At 40.0% G+C, this 18,990-nt stretch overlaps 1 protein-coding gene across 3 annotated transcripts in view; it reads left to right on the forward strand.

The window, feature by feature from the left end:
• The window catches only part of GHR (growth hormone receptor), a 292,818-nt gene that overhangs the window by 228,030 nt on the left and 45,798 nt on the right, over window positions 1–18,990 (forward strand). For all 3 annotated transcript variants that reach the window (XM_033852831.2, XM_073802086.1, XM_073802085.1), the window contains exon 4: window positions 17,318–17,447. In XM_033852831.2, coding sequence (XP_033708722.1) covers window positions 17,318–17,447 — 130 coding nt within the window. The remainder of the gene's footprint in view (window positions 1–17,317; window positions 17,448–18,990) is intronic.

Consider the following 18,990-nt stretch of genomic DNA (forward strand, 5'->3'; position numbering starts at 1 on the left):
CATGCAATAAGTGTTAGCTGAATCTGTCCCGGTGCCCTTGCCCCCCATGTGGGCAAAGACACATCTCAAAAGACCCAAAAGAGAGTGCCCTTTTCAAAGTGAAGATTTACAGTCTCTCCTTAAATGTAGCCATTCTTGTGTTTCATTTTCTTTGTGAGCCAGAAGTGGTCTTATATCTTACTGAAGTTCATAACATGAATATAATACTGTCTTTAAAAGGAAGACCCTAATGACCTCAGGCCAGCAGGAAAACCTCTGATCTTGTCTTTTCTCCCTTTGTGGTTACCAGACAACACATTGTGCCTGAGAGTTGAGACCCAAAAGTATACAAATCAACTAGGGGAATCAAAAATAGTGATTCCTAAGCCTCTCTCAGAGAATTGGTCAGGGGTGGGGCTCTGAAACTTAGATGTTTCTCAAGGTCCCCAGGTGGAGAGCACACTGGTCCCCCAGAGCCACTTTATATCTCTGCAGCAGGATTTATGCAGACCGTTGATCGCAGCTCCACAAAGAAAAGGGAGCCAACATGGAGAAGACCACTGGGGCCATGGAAATGCCTCATCTGGAAGGGAAACTTCCCTTGTGCCTGCCCCAGAATGCCAGACAATTTTCTCCGTGACCACATCAACCTCTTATTTCTAAGCCATTGCTCATTCTCCTGTGCAGTTCAAAATACTGAATACATTTTTAGTAATTCTCTTGCTTATGAGAGTTCATTTGACAAGATTAATTATAGGAATAAACAGTTTATCCTGTAGTATCTTTCTGCTCTAATATCTGGGTCCTTCCTTCGCATATAGTTGCATTTTATCTGATGGGCAGATGCCTTCTCTTTAATATTCCTTGTACCTTTGTGCTTCCAACAGAGAATTCTTTAAGGATAAAGGCACTTGGAGAGCTGTAAGAGGGTAAGGTCCAGTTGTCTGCCTTGGACCTGTGTACCTAAACGTGTGCCTGATAAGTTAAACCCGAAGAAGGGATGAAAGCAGAATAGAAAGAAATGGAAAGAGTTTGGATATCAAGAATTTTAAAAATTAATGCTCTGTATTAACCTTAGTAGTCCCTAAGCCTCTGGCTTCATTTTGTTCATTCATCTGTAAAGCGATTATGCTCAAGTTATAGGTCACTGAAGTTTGGATTCTGTATCCCATTAGTAAAATAATTTTTGAACAGGCTCACAACATACATGTTTACATATTTGTAAATTATGTATGTACAGTGTTCTAATATATTTTGTTCTAAAACATACATAAAAATATAAATGTTAAAGTCTTAAGTTAAACCAAGAAATATTATACAATATTTTAATGTTTGATAGAATAAAATACTTCCTGCCATGTGTTTGAAGAAGTTTACTTCTTCTGGAGGAGGAAGTCTTCATTTAACAGTTTGTGAAACACAGTTTGAAGGTTGGGTCCATGCTACATTTATTTCAATATTTTGTTTTAATGACAATCTCAGTCTCGTGTCTGAAAAGTGCGAGATGTACACCAAGTTAGATGTTAAAAAAAAATGAAGAGTAGTTGTAGAAGGTGTAAATCTATATTTCAAATAATGTTTAGGATAATTTCCCAGTTTGGAAATCAGCTTCCTATCAAATTTGATTAGAGCTATTCTGTGGGTAAGAAAAGCATCAGCTCAGCCATTGCCTTTTTGTTGACTTGGGCTGGCATTAGAATTACCTTCAATAAGAGATTTCTTTACATGAATATTTTTTCTTCAGTTTTTTTAATTGAAGTAGAGTTGATTTACAATGTTGTGCCAATCTCTGCTGTACAGCAAAGTGACTCAGCTATACACAGATAGACATTCTTCTTTTTATATTCTTTTCCATTATGGTTTATCACAGGATATTGAATATAGTTCCCTGTGCTATACATTGGGACCTTATTGTTTTTCCATTCTAAATGTAATAGTTTGCATCTACCAACCCCAAACTCCCAGTCCATCCCTCTCCCTGCCCCCCACCCCCTGGGCAAACACAAATCTGTTCTCTATGTCCTATGAGTCTGTTTCTGTTTTGTAGATAGGTTCATTTGTGCCATATTTTAGATTCCACATGTAAGTGATATCATTACATGAATATTTTTAAGTCGTTTGTTTACTATGTGATGATTAAGCCACCATAATATTAGTTTAATCTGTTTATCCACTAAATCAGCCATGTAGAACCTGTAAAAAAGAAAAAAACTGCTCTAACATGTTAAAGGAAGAGACAAGTAAAGGGACTACTCACCAACTGTCTGAATTGTTCCTACCCACTCTTCCTGCAGAATTCCTCTCATAACAAATGTGACATGTGACTCTGACACAAGCTGAATGAAGGCTCCATGTGACTCTCCATGTTCATTATTAATAAACCTTAATTTCCATGTTAGATAAGCAATACATATTAATAAAAGCTTTAGTGTGTTCTTTTCATTCCCAATGGATTATTTCACATGGTCCATTTTGAAGACGATAACTTAGAGAATCTTTCAGTCCTCTTGGTGTTATGTAGCCTCTAATTTTTCTTAATTTCAAATACCTCTGCTGCCAGTATTTATAGCCTGCTTTTGTAAGTAGACATTTCTGTCCTGTGCATCCTAACGGTTATATCCTGCAATATCTCTTCCCAGACATGTCTTTTCACTACTGTACATCCCCTAGCCTCTGATTATTGCTCTGCCTCTGATGGCCAGAGAAAAGATTCTGGAAATATATAAAATATTGTCCTACCTGCCAAAAGTCAGTGGTTGTACAGTTCAACATTGCAGCGATTCACCACAATTTTTAGCACCCTACTATGTGTAAGAAGGAACCTCGGTAAAAAACATACAAGAACCACAACTTCAGGGATGTTTGAAAGCATGCAAGGGCTTAATGCTTATGGACTTTCACTTTATTCAGGCAAATTTAGACCCAATCTGTGTGTAGTTTCATTTTGTTTTCAATTTCCTAGTTAACTGACTATAAACCTAGGTACCTATTTGCTGCCATCTAGTGTAATAAAGTAGGTTAATTATGCATGGAATTCTGAACTCATTACATGGTTGAATGTTAGTACTTAAGATACTTCTTCATTTTGGTTTCTTCAAAGCTTTCAAAGTGCCTAATCAATGACCGATTTTTCTTGTCACTGGGACCCTGGACTTGGTCTTAATATTGTCATAGAGTCTAGGGGTCAGGATCAAGCTTGGTTCACTCTATAAATGTGACACTTTGAAATGTGGTGGGGCCTCAGAGGTTGGTAGGTGTGAAGTAAATACATAATAATAATAATCAGGAGGCCATCATGTTTAGTGACCGTGATTTTTACTTCATGGAGGCAGTGGAACACACAGCCTAGCTTCTTACCAGCTGTGTGACCTTGGCCGATTCATTTCTCTCTTTTTGAACATCATTTCCTTCGTCTGTAAAGTGAAATGGTGGGCCTAGCTGACTGTCAAGGTCTCTCCCAGCTCTAAGAGTATGTGACCACATGTAGACTCTCTTCTATTTGGAATTGCCAAAGTCATGTTCCCAGAATTCTTTGATGTCTGAAATAAGTGCTGCTTCTCTAATTCTTCTATATGTTTATCTGTCTTTTGGGTTATGGTTAGAAGTGAGTGGAAATCTTGACTTGGAAGAGAGAAGGAAGCAAATGTGGACCATGATTGTATGCCCTTTATTCTCGAGAGTTGCCCAATGGAATGTTGTCCACCAGTGGATAAGCAGCTACTTCCCAATATGCATCTAACCTCCTCTCTTATCTCACAATGACAACTTTAGAAGTATAATACTTGTTATAAATGACCAACATCCTACAATGCACCCCCATTTTTTCTCTCTCCTTTCCCATCAGAACTTTTCTATGAAGGTTTCTAGGTCTATTTTAACTCATACCGGTCTTACTTTTCGTTATGCAGTTCATTATAGCTACTACAGTATATCCTAAAATGTTTTATTTTCTGACCATTTCATATGTGTAAATCTTATTTCCCCAACCAGCCTGAAAACTTCACAGAGGCAGGGACTATCATTAGTTTCTCATTTCCATGAGGGGATCTGGCACTGCTGTTCAGGGATACATATGGTTCTGATTATAAGGATGCTTTTCCTATTTGCTTTATATAAATGAGGGTAAAGGGTGAAGTACAAGGCCTTCTCAAACCAAGTACAGGACAGTTAATCTCTAATCTGTAGTCTCTACAAGCTATCTAACAGCTCATAGAAGCTGATAAATCTCTAAGCCTAATGCCAAAAAGCAACCTCACCATAAAGAGAAAACCCAAATAAAACTGGAAGAGTGCAGCATATGAGGAAAACCGTTTTGCAATGAGAAAAATCTGGATTCAGATCCCAGCTTTGCTACTCACTGGTTTGTTTTTTTGGCTGAAAATGATTTACCTTTTCTGAAGTTAAGCTTCCTCATCTATAATATGAAGGTTATCATACTCTCATACCACATTCCTCACAGAAGAGTTGTCAAGATAAGAAGAGAAACAGAGGGCAAGAACTTAGCACATAGTAGGAGCTCAATTAATGGTAGTCAGAAAGAACTTTTATGCATTAAGTAAAATGCTTTTACTTATATACAATAAAAATTATTCAATTTAAATGTAAGTATGCAATTTCAATATAATCAGGGCATTTGTAACTGAGGTACTAAAATGAGTGGTACATTCCCACAGAGCAGCGGTTCTTACCAGGGATGATTCTCTCTCCCAGGGGACATTTGGCAATAGCTAGAGACATTTTGGTAGTCACAGCTGAGAGAGAGGGGAGTGCTGCTGGCATCTAGTGGGTGGAGACTAGCAGTGATGCTATGCATCCCACCCGGGGTTCTAAACATCCTGCACAGGATAACCCCCTCAACAAAGAAGCAGCTGGTCCAGAATATCAACAGCGCTGAGGCTGAGAAACCCTGCCATAGAACCTAGAGAACCCATTACTTCTGACATAAATTTGGTTTGCATTTGAGACTGCCTGGATGCGTGAATAAGAAGGTAGCGTCCACTTTGGTGGATTCTGCATAGATTGGCTTAGTCCTAAATATCTTTCTATGTGAACCATTTCGGTGTTTCAGATTCTCATTGTGCACCATAATTTTAGGCTGAATCATTACAACGTATAAAGCCCTGTTATATTTCAAAAATATCCTTGGAACTCAACAGATGAAGGAGTAAGGATCTACTAATCCACATGAATAAAAACAATGAGAGCTTCGTATGCAATTTTAAATTTGGTGAGTTCGTTCTCTGTAATAACGGTGCTGGTTCTTTGTTGAAAATCAATCCTGTGCCAGGTACTTTACGTAAATATTCTGATTTAATTTTCAGCAACTGTGCAGGTACTTTGCTTTCATTTTACACATGGGAAAACTGGGGCTTAGAAACTTTATGTAATATTTCTAGCAAGTTGTACATCTGAGATTCAAACCTAAATCCAGCTGGCCTTCAAGCCTTGCTCTTTCTACTGCTCCCTACTGCCCCTATCCACCAAGGGTCTAAGATTGGAAACAGAGATGGGTGTGTTTTAGAGGAAATAAGGTAGGAGAGAAACTTTTATAAAGATTAAGGGGCTCTGCTCAGGAAGGTTAGATTGGGTCTCCTGCTGAGGGGCCCTTGAGTGTCCATGAACTAGGTGAAAACTTCTAGCTTTCTCAGGACCAGTGCACCAGAGAGAATGGATTCGTTGAAATGAGGGTTACCTCTATACCTCGATTTATACAATTTGCCAATTTAGCAACTTTTTTTTAGGTCTTCCGTGTTTAAGCCTGATACAATACATTTTCCAAATTCTTCCTTTTTAACTAAATGTTCTTCCTTTGAAATCAGTTCTTCCATCTAAACAAGTACTGTCAAATAGAAATATGACAGCTACATAGAAAATTTTAAATTTTCTATTAACCATATTAAAAGAGTAAAGAAATAGGTAAAAAAAATTTTATAATATCTTATTTAGCCCAATATATTCAAAATATTATAATTTCAACATGTAATCCATCTAATGAAAATGGTATTGTGATATTTTACATTATTTTTTTCATAATCTTCAAAATCCAGTGTGTATTTTACATTTACGGCACACTTGGGATGCTAAATTTTCAGAGAAATGAAATGTAGTCCTACTGAAACAAAGTTATATTTAAGGAAAAATTTTTTTGCTTTTACTTTTAAATTTAAATTAATTAAAATTGAATAAAATTTAAAACTAGATTTCTTGGTTGCAGTACCCCATTTCAAGCACTCGATATCCATGTGACGCTAGCGGCTACCGTGTTGGACAACACATCTAAATTCTTGCCCCTCAGAATGTGGCCACCAGAAGCAACATTAGTAGCATGTTGGAACTTGTCAAAAGTGCAAAAATCTCAGGCCCTACCAACTGAATCTGCATTTTCACAAGATTGCCAGGTGATGTCTATACGTATTAAAGTTTGAAAAGCATCTCTCTAAAAATACCGCAGATCTCTCCAACGAAGAGTCCAGAAAGAGTGAATAAATGAAGAACTATGAGAGCTTAGGAGATTCGCTACAGGAGCAATGCCAGGGCTTCATATGATGTGTTCTGCTGAGAAGTTGTAGTTTCCCACAAAGGCAGCCATGGCTGTTCTACTGTGTGGACCGACACAGGCCATCCTGGAGCCTGGAACTGGCTCTGCTCCCAGGATCTATGGCACAGAATCTAACACTAACTTCCATGACTCCCACAATTAAGGCAGCTGTACTCTCAATACCATATATGCTTAAAACTGCAACTTTAGAACCCCTGAAACACAGCTGCAAGCATATGTTTCTGCTCTACACAGTGGAATTTACGGCTGGACCTTCTTGGGAGACCCCAGGAAGACCACCCCCAGAGGGACTTGTGCTGTCTACCACACTGCCACCGCTGAGAGCCAACGTAGACACAGTCCACATCCTCATTATTGGGGTGTTGACCTAGTTCCCCTCGGAGATTCAATGCATGCTGCTTTGCCTTGCTAACCCTCATTTGGTTTGTTTTTCACAGGACTCGGCATTTGAGGGGCCTTTCAATACATTTGCTTAAGGAATTTATTATACTAATCTAACACAGAAGCTCATTGTTCTGATTCAGTAGTTATCAACGCTGGTTGCCATTAGCACCTGGGGCATTTAAAAAAAATACCAATGCCCAGGCATCATCCCAGTCCTTTCTGTTTCTTTCACTCCATACATTGAGAGTAGTGTTTATTTTTTTTAAGGTATAATTGACATAACACTGTATAGGCATCACCTAATCTAATTAAATTAGCTCTCTGAAATGTAGTTTGTTAAAGATCCCCGAGTGATTCTAATGTGCAGCCGGAGATGAGAACCACTGGTCCAGTTTGAAAGAACCCTTAGCTGGCAGTCAGGTGCCTTAAGTCAATGCTTCTCAATCTTTAATGTGCCTACGGATAACCTGGGAACTTGTTAGAATGTAGATTCGGATTCAGCACGTAGGAAGGTAAATAAACCTGACTTTGTGTACAGATGTGTCCCTAGTGGCATTTGGTTGGTGACTATCATGAGCCTTTTTCCGTTGCAGCAAACTAGGATCTGTTAATCACTCTCTCCTTACTCCTCTTTGAAGCCTTCCTCTCTCTCCACCCTCAGCTCTTAGTAATCACAACTCTCTCTGATTTCCTAAAGCAATTATTATCTTTATTTGAGCTCCCTTTTATTGTTAGCTACTTCTCATATGCACATGTATCATTTCCTGTACTACTTACAGTTCTTCAAAGGCAGAATCCATGTGTCATGTTATTTTTATAATTCCCACAACACCTGAAAGAGTGCCTTGCACATAATAGGTGCTGCATAAATGCTTCTTGATTAATGGAATATCTATGTGAAAGTCTCTTTAAAATCCCAAAGGACTTAAAAATGCAGGATGTTGTACTTTGTTGAGCAGAAAAAAAAAGTTCAGATGGGCAAGGTGGTAGAGGAGATTAGAGATTTCAGTTGTTGTGTTAGCTTTTTTCATTCTAGCTACATGTTTGAATTTTGGAGAACTACTTTGTAATTTAATGGTTTTAATTATTTCTTTGGAAGAGGACATTATTCACATCTTAGACCAGATAATTCTTTGCTGTGGGGACTGTCCTGTGCATTGTAGAATGTTTCACAGCATCTCTGGCCTCTACCTGCTAAATGCCTGTGTCATCCCTCCCCAAGCCATGACAATCAAATATGTCTCCAGCAAACAGCTGCTGGGAAGGAAACTCATCCCTGGTTAAGAATCCTTGGTTTAGAAGAATGAAATATGACACAGCTGCCTTACTGCAGCAGTAAATACCTTTAAAAATTAACACACACACACACACACACACACACACACACACAAGCATGACAAGCTGTGTTCCTGAGAAACATGTATAAGTACTTACAGAAAAATGTTCTCTCATTGCATTTTGGAAGCCATGGCTATGTATACCATATTTATCTTTGCATGTGTCATATTGGTCATTCTTTAATGGAAATAGAAATATATACATGAAACATTTTAAAAATCTGAATATACACTTAAGAATTCAAACATGTGGTGGGAGTAATTTCACCAAGCAAGAAAATGTACACAGAGCAAAAGTTATTAGGAAAGAATGACCAGGCTGATCCTCTCTCAGGGAGCTGGCCCAGCCTCTTTATATAAAATAGTCTGTCTGCTGTGTCATCATCCTTGGACCGAATATACTGTTTCAGCAAGTGATGATGTTAAGCTGAAGCCTGGCACACAAACAGGTGTTCAAGATTGTTTGTACCTGGTGGTACAGCGGTTGAGAGTCCGCCTGCCAATTCAGGGCACACGGGTTCGAACCCTGGTCCGGGAAGATCCCACATGCCACGGAGCAACTGAGCCGGTACGCCACAACTACTGAGCTTGCGCTCAAGAGCCGGCGAGCCACAACTACTGAGCTGGCGTGCCACAACTACTGAAGCCCACGCACCTAGAACCCATGCTCCGCAACAAGAGAAGCCACCTTAATGAGAGGCCTGCGCACTGCAACGAAGAGTTATCCCTCCGCTCGCTGCAACTAAAAAGAAAGCCCGCGTGCAGCAATGAAGACCCAAGGCAGCCAAAAATAAATAAATAAATGAACAAATACGATTGTTTGTTGAATAAATGAACAAATGAATGAATGCATGTTGAATGTGCCTGTGAATCTAAAACTAAGAAGCTTTGGTGTGCTCATTACAAAAGACCCTGTTTTATGGCATTTGAAACTCCAAACCTTAGAAATGAAATTACATAGAAGACTATATCATCATCAGTGAGAATTAAATGGCCTCAACAAAATTACAAGACAAGGAAAATAAAGGCTCATTCATCAGTTGGTTTCTTCTGGCGATAGAAGGCTCCCCTGAGACTCTAGGAGGTTCATGTTTTTCATGACAGAGATTTGACTTTGGCAAAGCATGGCTATACTTTTAGGCTTGGATGAGAATATCCCCACATGTACTTTTTCCTCCCATTCCTGGCGAAGAACTTGCATGGGAGACCCAAACAAGAGGCTCCAGTGGTGGGAACAAGCAGGATGCCTTCTGGGCTCAGAGGGGAAAAGATGATATAAGTCAGTGGTTCTTGAATTCTGCTATACTTCAAAATCACTGGGGAACTTTGAAAAATCCTATGCCCAGGTAACTAAATTGGTGATTCCATAAATTACCAGTGAAAGTAGAATCTCAAAGTCTAGAGCTCAGGCATTGGTATTTTTTTCTAATTTCCCAGGAGATTCCAGCATATGATGTGTTAATTTTGTCTATAGCTCCTCTGCCAGCTACTGATTTTCAGGAATTTGGATCATCTCATTGAAAAGAACCTGACATTCACAAGTGCTTCGGTTAAGTTTCATTTAGGACACTTTCATATGATCGAGGGAACCGGTAGTGTCTTTTGTGCAGTGAGTTACAATTCCCTATTTTATGACAGTGGTGTGCCTAAATTAATGATAGGGATTCTTAAATTGAAAAAATGACTGTCCAATAGAGGATAAGAAGAAATAAAAATTAAATTATACGTATCAATTTTAGTGTTAAGTATAATTTCTTGCTTTATACATTTTAGATCATGTTATTACTGAGATAAAATTCACATAATATAAAGTTTGCCATTTTAACCATTTTAAAGTAACTTTTAGTGTATTCACAATGTTGTGCAACCATCGCCACTACCTAATTCAAGAACATTCCATCACTTCTACAGAAAACCCTACCATTACTAATGACTCCCAATTTCCCTCCCTCTCATTCCCTAGCAACTACTAATCTACTTTCTATCTTAATGGATTTGTCAATTCTGGAAGTTCTATTCAAATGGAATAATATAATATGTGGCCTTTTTTGTCTGGCTTTTTTCACTTAATAAAAGATTTTCAAGGTTGTAGTATGTATCAATACTTTATTTCTTTTTATGGCTGACGAATATTCTATTACATGATTATACTACATTTTGTGTATTATCCTCTCATCTGGTGATGAACACTTGGGTTGTTTCCACTTTTTTATTATTATGAATAATGAAGCTATGAATATAATTGTACAAGTTTTTATGTGAGCCTGTGTTTTCCATTCTCTTGGGTACCTACCTAGGACCAGAATTGCTGGGTCATGTGGTAACTCTGTGTTTAACTTTTGAGGAATGATTAAACTGTGTTTCTACAGTGGCTGTATCACTTTACATTCCTACTGGAGGCTCCAATTATTCCACATCTTCTTGCTTTATATTTTAATTATTTGATTATTATCTAGGATGTCCCTTACCTTAACCAAACAGAAAATAAATCTTACTAAATTTAATGCTAATTGTTTCTTTGACATCTCAAAACCATGATATACAGAATACTTTTTTCTTGAATAATGAAACTATGGCAGTTCTGTTTCCTGAGTCAGTTATCCTGCAGGGCAGTAAGTACGTGTCTTTGAGGTGATGCTCCTGTTTCCGTCTTCCAGCAGGCTACCCTGTTGGAACTCGGGGCTGCTGGAGCTGCCTTGGCACATCCCCCCTCTAGCCAGAGAAAAGAACACCAAGGAAAATAGTGCCCACACCCTTCCACCCAAGAAGCCCCGTTAGTAGTCACAACAGTTTTAAGAGAATTGATGGGAGAAGAGAGAAAAATCTTAGATCAGATAGGAAAATATATGATCATTCTGTCCAAGAGAATTCAGTGAAATAATGTGAAAGCACTAAGTAAGCTAAATGCACCAGATAAATGCTGTGGAGAAGAAAGGAAAGATGATTGATTAATGCCCCTGAATGTTCAAAACTAGGATTAGTTATGTTCAGCTGCAGCTATTTAAGAAGAGAAGTAAATATATTTTATAATGAAAATGTTCTGTGAAAACTTAACTAAAACAACAAAACAAGTTTTGGTGAAAAGATAAACGCTTAAATGCTAATAGAACTGCATGTACAGCTCTATGCACAACATTTCCTGACGTTGCCATACAGATGAGCTATCCGTAGAGGCTGCATCCAGTTAAGTTCCCTGCCAGACCACATGTGCTGCAAATACTTTTCCAAGACACTGCAAAGTTCACTTGATTTGACATTCATCTTAAATTAACTGGACATGTTTACTAAGCCTTTATTTTAGTCAACCTTACAATGTTTTAAATGCACCAAGAATCCATTTTTAAAGCGTACTAGAGTGTAATTTAAAATAATAAAAAAGAAAGAAATGAGTAGTTCAGGGGAGATCTTGTGAATTCTTGTTCCCAACTCTAAGCCACTAAGTGCCTAAGCAGAAGATTTTACAGCTGTGCCTTCTTCAATTCCACAGAGAACCATAAAGGAAATCAACTGTGAGGGTGAATTCCTTATATCCAGTATTGTCCAATACAAAATACTTATTAAATTCTTTGCCAGTTTCCAACATTAAAGCTTTTTTTGCCAATAGTTTTATGCACTAAGTAGTTGCAGTTTCATAACCACTTGGCAATTCCATAGGTTAAAAAAAATAGCCTACCAGACTTAAAAGATGTGTTCTTTGACACTATATTATCTATAAGGCAGTTACTTTTGACAAGAGTGCTCAACTAGGAAGTTTACAGATTTCTTTTACCATATTTTGACAGGCCAGCATCCATCAAGGACAAGACCTTTGGTGAAAGGGGGTGTAAGATGCTCTAAGGTAAAGGAATCACTGAATTCCTGAAGCTCTTCCAATAGAAAAGTGCTTTGGAAATGACAGGTGTACTTAGGAGAAGGATGTGTGGCCTCAAAGCAGAGCTTCATAAGGGAGGACTCTTCGTAAGGAAGCTGGGCAAGGGGTTCTTTCCCCTCCACCTAAGTGTTTACAAGCACTGTGCAAAACGCAGTGCCCCTCAGTCCAGAACCTGGTCCCTAGGAAGCCCCAGGAAATACTTAGGCTTTACAAAAAAATAAAAGGTAGCATTTTAGAAATACAGTTCAACCACTTGGCCCATTCCATTTATTTATTTATGAAGTTCATTTATCTATTCTATAAAATTGTTTTCTTTAGTATGTCTTTGCAAGCTTTAATTCTTAATTATATTAAGGACTATTGTTTTGTTTTCTTTCCTTTCCTTACTGTTTGTCTATGCTGCCCAACTCAAAAGGAAATTCTCAACTGGTTGTGTTCAGTTAGACTTTGGTCAGAGGGCAAGGTTGTCTCTTCACAAGGTATTAAGTCCCCAGCCTCTCTGTTCAGGGGTGATAACAACTGGCCAGGACTGTTGACAGCAGTTGAATCACACGACGGGCTGCAGTGGAGGTTGTACATTTAAGGGCAAATGGCTGCTGAGTGCCTTCCCCTCCACGACCTGGAGCTCTCGGAAGAAGGTTGTCCTTTCCTCCCAAAGGCTCCTTTCCTTCCAGCCTTCCCCTCCCACTTCAATTGCTTCTCTTCTTCCTTCTCTTCTAACCCCAAACCCCCAAGCACACGTTGGGAACTTGTATGTGATTTCGTTTGGCTTTTGTTTCTGCTTTGTCATGAGTTGAGGATAGAAAAGCATGACTGGTGAGAGAACGGAAGGTAAGAAGGCAGATGACTATCTCAGTATGTAACAGCTGTTCGACGTCTGTGTACGGCCCAGGAAGATCATGTTCCTCCAAGGGGAGAGCCACTGGGCAGGAAAGGAGGCCCAGCCAACCTGGTTGACAAAATCAGGCACGGTCACTGTCAAAGGTGACGTGCTGCAACCAGCGGCGCCTCCCAGCCCATCTGATGCCGTCCCTCTGTCATCGTAGGTTTGAACATAACATCATTCCATTGACTTTTCAAAACTTGAATTTAGTAAAACTCTCTTCAAGATTTCTAGAGAATAATTTCAGTAGGAATATCAGTTTAACTTATTAGTTAACTTATTAACTTAGTTCTTATTACCAGTTTATAGCCCATCAGAAATTTGGGCAGGTTTAGCATTTAGATGTATCATTTCACACATGTATTTAAAATATCTCTTAGTTCTCCAAGCGTTCATTGTGAACAGTTATTCTACTCTTTTAAGGTCATAATTAATTCACATCCTTCCCACACCCTCCAGAATTTGGCTCAAAGGAGGTCACTCTTGATCTGCAGCTCTGCTAGAACTGATCAGAGAACCTAATAATGTGGAAAGCTGACTTTTCAGTGCTTACGTATAACTTTATTTCTCTACATCAGTGGCTCTCAACCTGGGCTACCTATTGTTTAAAAAATCTCAATACCCAGGCTGCACCCCTGACAGATTGGGTCAAGCCTCTGGGAGTAGACCAAGGCATCAGTATCTTCTTAAAACTCCTCAGTCGATTCCGATGTGCAGTCACAGTTAGGAAATGCTGCTCTTAGGGCTTGCCAGGTTACAGATTTCTGAGAGTTTAGTTAAGAGCACATCTGAGCTGGTCATCTTTCCTTTCTGGGAATTTCTTGAGAAGCAGTAGAGAATTGTCTAACAAAAAAGCTATTTTTTACTAGTGCTGAGAGTTTAGACGAAATCACAAGGATTTGTGTTTTAATCCCACCTCTGCAAACAACAGCAATATAAACACAGGCAACTCACTTAACTTCTCGGAATTCCAGTTTCACCCATGTCTAAGTGGAAATAGTACCCACCTTCTAGAACTGTTAGCAGTACTAAAGGAGATTACATAAATATTCAACATGATGTAACAATATGTAGCATGATGTATGAAACACAGTAATGATAACAAAGTAAACATGTCACTACAATCCTTATTTTCAAAATGAAAGCTCCAGAGAGAGAATAAAAGTGAATCCCAAGGTTATGGTCAAGATTTTTGAATGCTGATCAGTGTTAACACATTAACATTTCTTCAGGATGTGGGACCACTTGAATGGAATACTCATTTCTCTAAGAATTACTTTAGGGCCAAAGGTGGCTTCTCTTGTCCATTGAAACATTCTTTTAAGAGATGTTTTTAAGAGTGTACTACTCTGTAGGTTTAGGCTAAAAAAAATCACAAGAGAGTAGGAAGTATTTCTAGTCTAGAAATGACTGTGTGTGGCTCATCAGAGAGGACCTCAGAGTGTATGATAACCATTTATTGCCTTCATAGTGAAACACAAAACAAGTTTCTACTGGGATTTTCAGATCAAATAGACAGGTGCTCATTTTAAGGTTAGGCCAGCACCTCTCAGACTTGGGAAACCTGAGCATGACTCAAAGGAACTGGACTTGAGGAAGGTTGAATGTCTTCAGCCACAGTGATAACAGCTGAAGCAGGAGGTGTCTGAGCAAGAGAGAAGCAGCAGTTGTATTACAGTTCTTCTTGCCTCCAGAAGAGAAGTTACCCACTTTCCCACACTCACTGTGACATATTCATTCGCTAAGAAAAGTAGTTTATGTCATTCTTAAACACAGCTCTGAAGTTCTGATATATACTGAATTTGTTTATTATATCAATATATCAACAGCCTTCAGATATTTACTATGGGTAATATTTTTCCCTATCCATCCTCCAAATTAATCCATCAGCTGGGTCCTCTGCCTCAGATTCTCTCACAAGGCTGCACTCAAAGTACCAGCGAGGGCCGTGGTCTCATCCGAAGTCTGAAATGGGGAAGGATCGGCTTCCATGCTCACTTTCATGGTTGTTTCCCAGGACTCAGTTCTTGGAGGGTTGTTAGACTGAGGGCCTCAACGTCTTGCTGGTTGTGGACCAGAGGCCACTCTCCATTCTTTGCCCTGTGGTCCTCACTAACATGGCAGCTTGCTTCAGCAACAGACTAAGTCAGCTAGCAAGACAGAAGTCACAATCCTTTGTAACCTAATCACAGGTGTGACATCCCCTCAATGCTATCATATTCCATAGGTTCGAGGCAAGTTACTCAAGGGGAGGAAATATTCAAGGTTGTGGATAGGGATCCTTCAAGGAGGATTGAAGGAGGCAGGGATCCTTGGGGCCATCTGAGAGGCTGTCTGCTACAGCACCTAGCAGCACATACCCAGCCATAAAAGAAGGAAGGAAGGAAGGAGAGAAGGAGGGTGCAAGGAAGGAGAAAGAAAGGAGGAAGATAGGGAAAGGAAGGCAGGCAATGAAAGACAGACATTAAAAAAGTAGCTTTGCTGCACTGCGCCTGCATCGGGATTCCTCTGTGGGCACGTATTTCATCACATTAGCACCACAACCATGAATTTCCTATTTCTTATTTAGAATGCAGGACAATATGGGGCTTTCTATATATCTGGAGTTAAAAGGAAACAGAATAAACAAGGATAGTAAGTTTAAGCAAGCAAAATGTGTTTCAAATTAATTCTTTTTAAGTTGTTTTTCCCCCAGCTAGCAAAGTTTTTTTTTTCCCTTCATGTTTCAAGTTTTCATATGAGGTTTATTATTCTTGCCATTATGTGGCAGGCTCATTGCACAGGGAGTATAGGAACCTGGATGGTGTTCTCTGGTGGTTTGGGCGCCAATGCCAAAATTATGTTTTGATTCTGTAGATTTTTATTAGTGGTTGTATATGTCACTTAATTGTAAAAGTGAAGTTGTAAAGTACCTTGGATCTCATCTATTCCAGCCTCTCTATTGAGAAAACTGAGGTCCAGATGACTTGAGACGTTCAAGGCTACATAGTATCAGAGCTGAGACTACATCACAAATCTCTCAGTTGGAAATCTGGTGTATTTCCTCTTCTCACATTCTGTTCAAAAAAACAGTCAGAATGTGCAATCCTCCCCTCAACCCTGCAGGCATTAAAACATGTTAGTTGTGGTTTAGATGTGGTTTATTTAGCACTGATTTTCTGGAAGGATCTAAAAGATAATACTTCCAGTGCTTCAGCTAATAGAAAAAGGAACTTTTCCAGGAACTCTACTGTATAATAGTTGCTTGCCTAAAGAAACATACACCTTTTTCATTTGTAATCGATGACACAGGCTCCAGTGCTTCAGTGCTCTGAGTGGGTTCATAAACATTGACCACAGTCTCCAAAATGGCCATGGAAGTCAGAAGAATAATGAAAATTGATAAACAGAAATTAGTTTTACCTCAGACCTGCTGCACATTCATAGCTGCAGTTTTCATAGATGCAGAGGAGCTTGGCTAATATCCTAACACACAGGAGTCTTTCTCCACTTCCCAAATTAGAATTGACACGTATATATATGCACAAGTTGTTGAAAGTAGGTATCTGTTTAATGATACCTATTTAATGAGTTTACTGGCTGAATCTTTTAAAAGAATGCAAACATTAGTGACTTTATCAAACATCTGTAAAAAGAGAAAAGCCTCTGTGGTTCTCTGGGGCCCAACGCAGCCATCCATGGTGGGCAGCTGCCACCATGCACATTGCTGGGCACACTTCGGGTGCCTGCCTAGGTTTCTCAGAAGTCAGGTGCGGACCCTCAGCCCATGGGCAGGTGCAGCCTAGAAGTTCAGTGACATTAACACCACCAGGGCAGCCCTCCACCGATGGGAGTTGGTGGATAAACGCCCTGGGCTCCCATCATTGTCGAGGACACAGGGAAGGCACACTTTTCACAGCTTCTCAGAGGGACCTCTGTGGGGTTGGACCCCTGTCAGCCACTATGGGCACGAGCCGAAGAGCAGACACTTTGTTAGCTGTTTTCCCTTCCCTACGTCCCTCTTTCCCTTTCCTGGGGAAATAAACTACCTCCAAATAAACTACCTGTGCCCAAATCCTCATCTCTAGCTCTGGTTTCTTAAACAGGCCCCAAGAAATAATGTCGGAAATAAAGACAAAATGGTTTGTCCCTGGAATCGGGACTGACAGAGAAATAACTGGCAGCCAGCAGTTCTGTAGCTGTGACCCAAGGAAACAGCATTTCTAGAAGAAGTGCTTGTTCTTGACCGCTTTAAGTATGTGTCTCATTAGGACCATCTGTTACCCTCCCGATATCATGCCTTGCCTTTTCTTTTTATTCTGCAGATTCTTCCGGGAAGCCTAAATTCACCAAGTGCCGTTCACCTGAACTAGAGACTTTTTCATGCCACTGGACAGATGGGGTTCATCACGGTTTACAGAGCCCAGGATCCATACAGCTGTTCTATATCAGAAGGTGCAGGCTTCGTGCCTTTCTGACTTTTCTCTTCTACGGACTTTCTCATTAAAACGTATTGAGTGACATGCAGGGGTAGGAACGGAAATAACCTATTTTGATGACCTAAGTGCATTCACCCATTCATTTATTCAAAGATATTAATTCAGCCCTTACTCTATGTTGGGTACTGTTTTAGGCCCTGGAGATACAGTAGTGATTACAAAAAGATAAAGTCCCTGGTCTCATGGAGATTTTGTTTACAGTGGGGGAAGACAGACAAAAAATTTTTTTAATTAAAAAATTAAATGTCAGCTGGCAACATGGTTAAGAAAAGTAAAGCCAGAAAGAGTGTTAGCACTGTGTAAATATATGCATGTGCTTGAGAGTGTGTGAAGGTATGAGTGAGCATGTTTGTGAGTGCAAGAATGTGTGTGAGTGTGTAAAAGTGGGTACAAGTATGACTGCATGAATGTGGGAAGGTGGGTGAGTATGCACGTGTGAATATGTGTGAGAGTGTGGGGGTGTGTGGTTGTGCATGAGTGTCTGTATGTGTCAATGTGCGTGACCATATGGGGGAGTGAACAAAGTGAGTGTGCATGAGTGTGTGTGTGTATGTCAGGAGCTCAGAAGACATCTTAAATGAGGAGGTCATCGGAGGCCTCTCTGTGGTGCATTATAGCGGAGACGTAAATGAGGTGAGAGAGGCCATGTGAGTATCTGGGGGAAAGACTGTCCAGACAGAGGAAATTGCAAGTGCAAAGGCCCTGAGGCCAATGTGGCAGGTAGGAAGAAAGCAGGAGGCCGGATGGTACAAGGTGGAAGACAGGGAGAGTAATGGGGGAGAATTCAGAGGGTTAGCAGGGCCAGACTGAGACGAGCCTTGCAGGCCATGGTGCAGCCTACTTTCTCTGTGGTGGGAAGCCATAGGGGTTTTTTTTAAAGATGTGTGTTTTAAAAGACTGGTTCCTATGTAGAAAATAGACTGTGTCCCTGTTAAATTAGTTTCATTCAGTGAGGGACTATGATACTTGTCTCTTCCATTTTTACTGATGGTCCTATAAAATAACGGGAAGAGTGAAACAAAGATCTTCCAACGTGATCACCACCCGAGTCGTTCATTTCTTACCCCTCCTCACCTGGCACGATTTCCATTTCTGTTTACTCTCATGTTGTACCTTTTTGCTTTTAAAATTTTAGGCTCAAACACTCTATCATCTCCTCTTTTCCTCTTTTCTTGCCAAGATGCAAGATTAGTGGAGACCCCTGATCTGGTGGTGGTCATCTGTCCAAGGATGGTGCTTTCAATCCCCCAGAGGAGCGGGGAAAGGAAAGGTAGAGGCAGCAGGCAGTTAAGGGCATGAGCTCAGGGCCAACCATCTCGCATTTCAGTCTGGCTCCGGCCCTCGCTCAGAGAGTGGTGCTGGGCAGATTAGTCAGTCTGTCAACAATTCAGCCGCCTCATTTGCAAAATGGAGATAATAGACCTTGCCACATGGCTTCTTGTGAGGGTTCTATTAGCTAATCCATGAAAAACACTTATCACTGTGCTTGGTGACAAGCC

The sequence above is a fragment of the Tursiops truncatus genome, chromosome 3 (genome assembly GCF_011762595.2).
Source record: "Tursiops truncatus isolate mTurTru1 chromosome 3, mTurTru1.mat.Y, whole genome shotgun sequence".
Lineage (NCBI taxonomy): Eukaryota > Metazoa > Chordata > Mammalia > Artiodactyla > Delphinidae > Tursiops > Tursiops truncatus.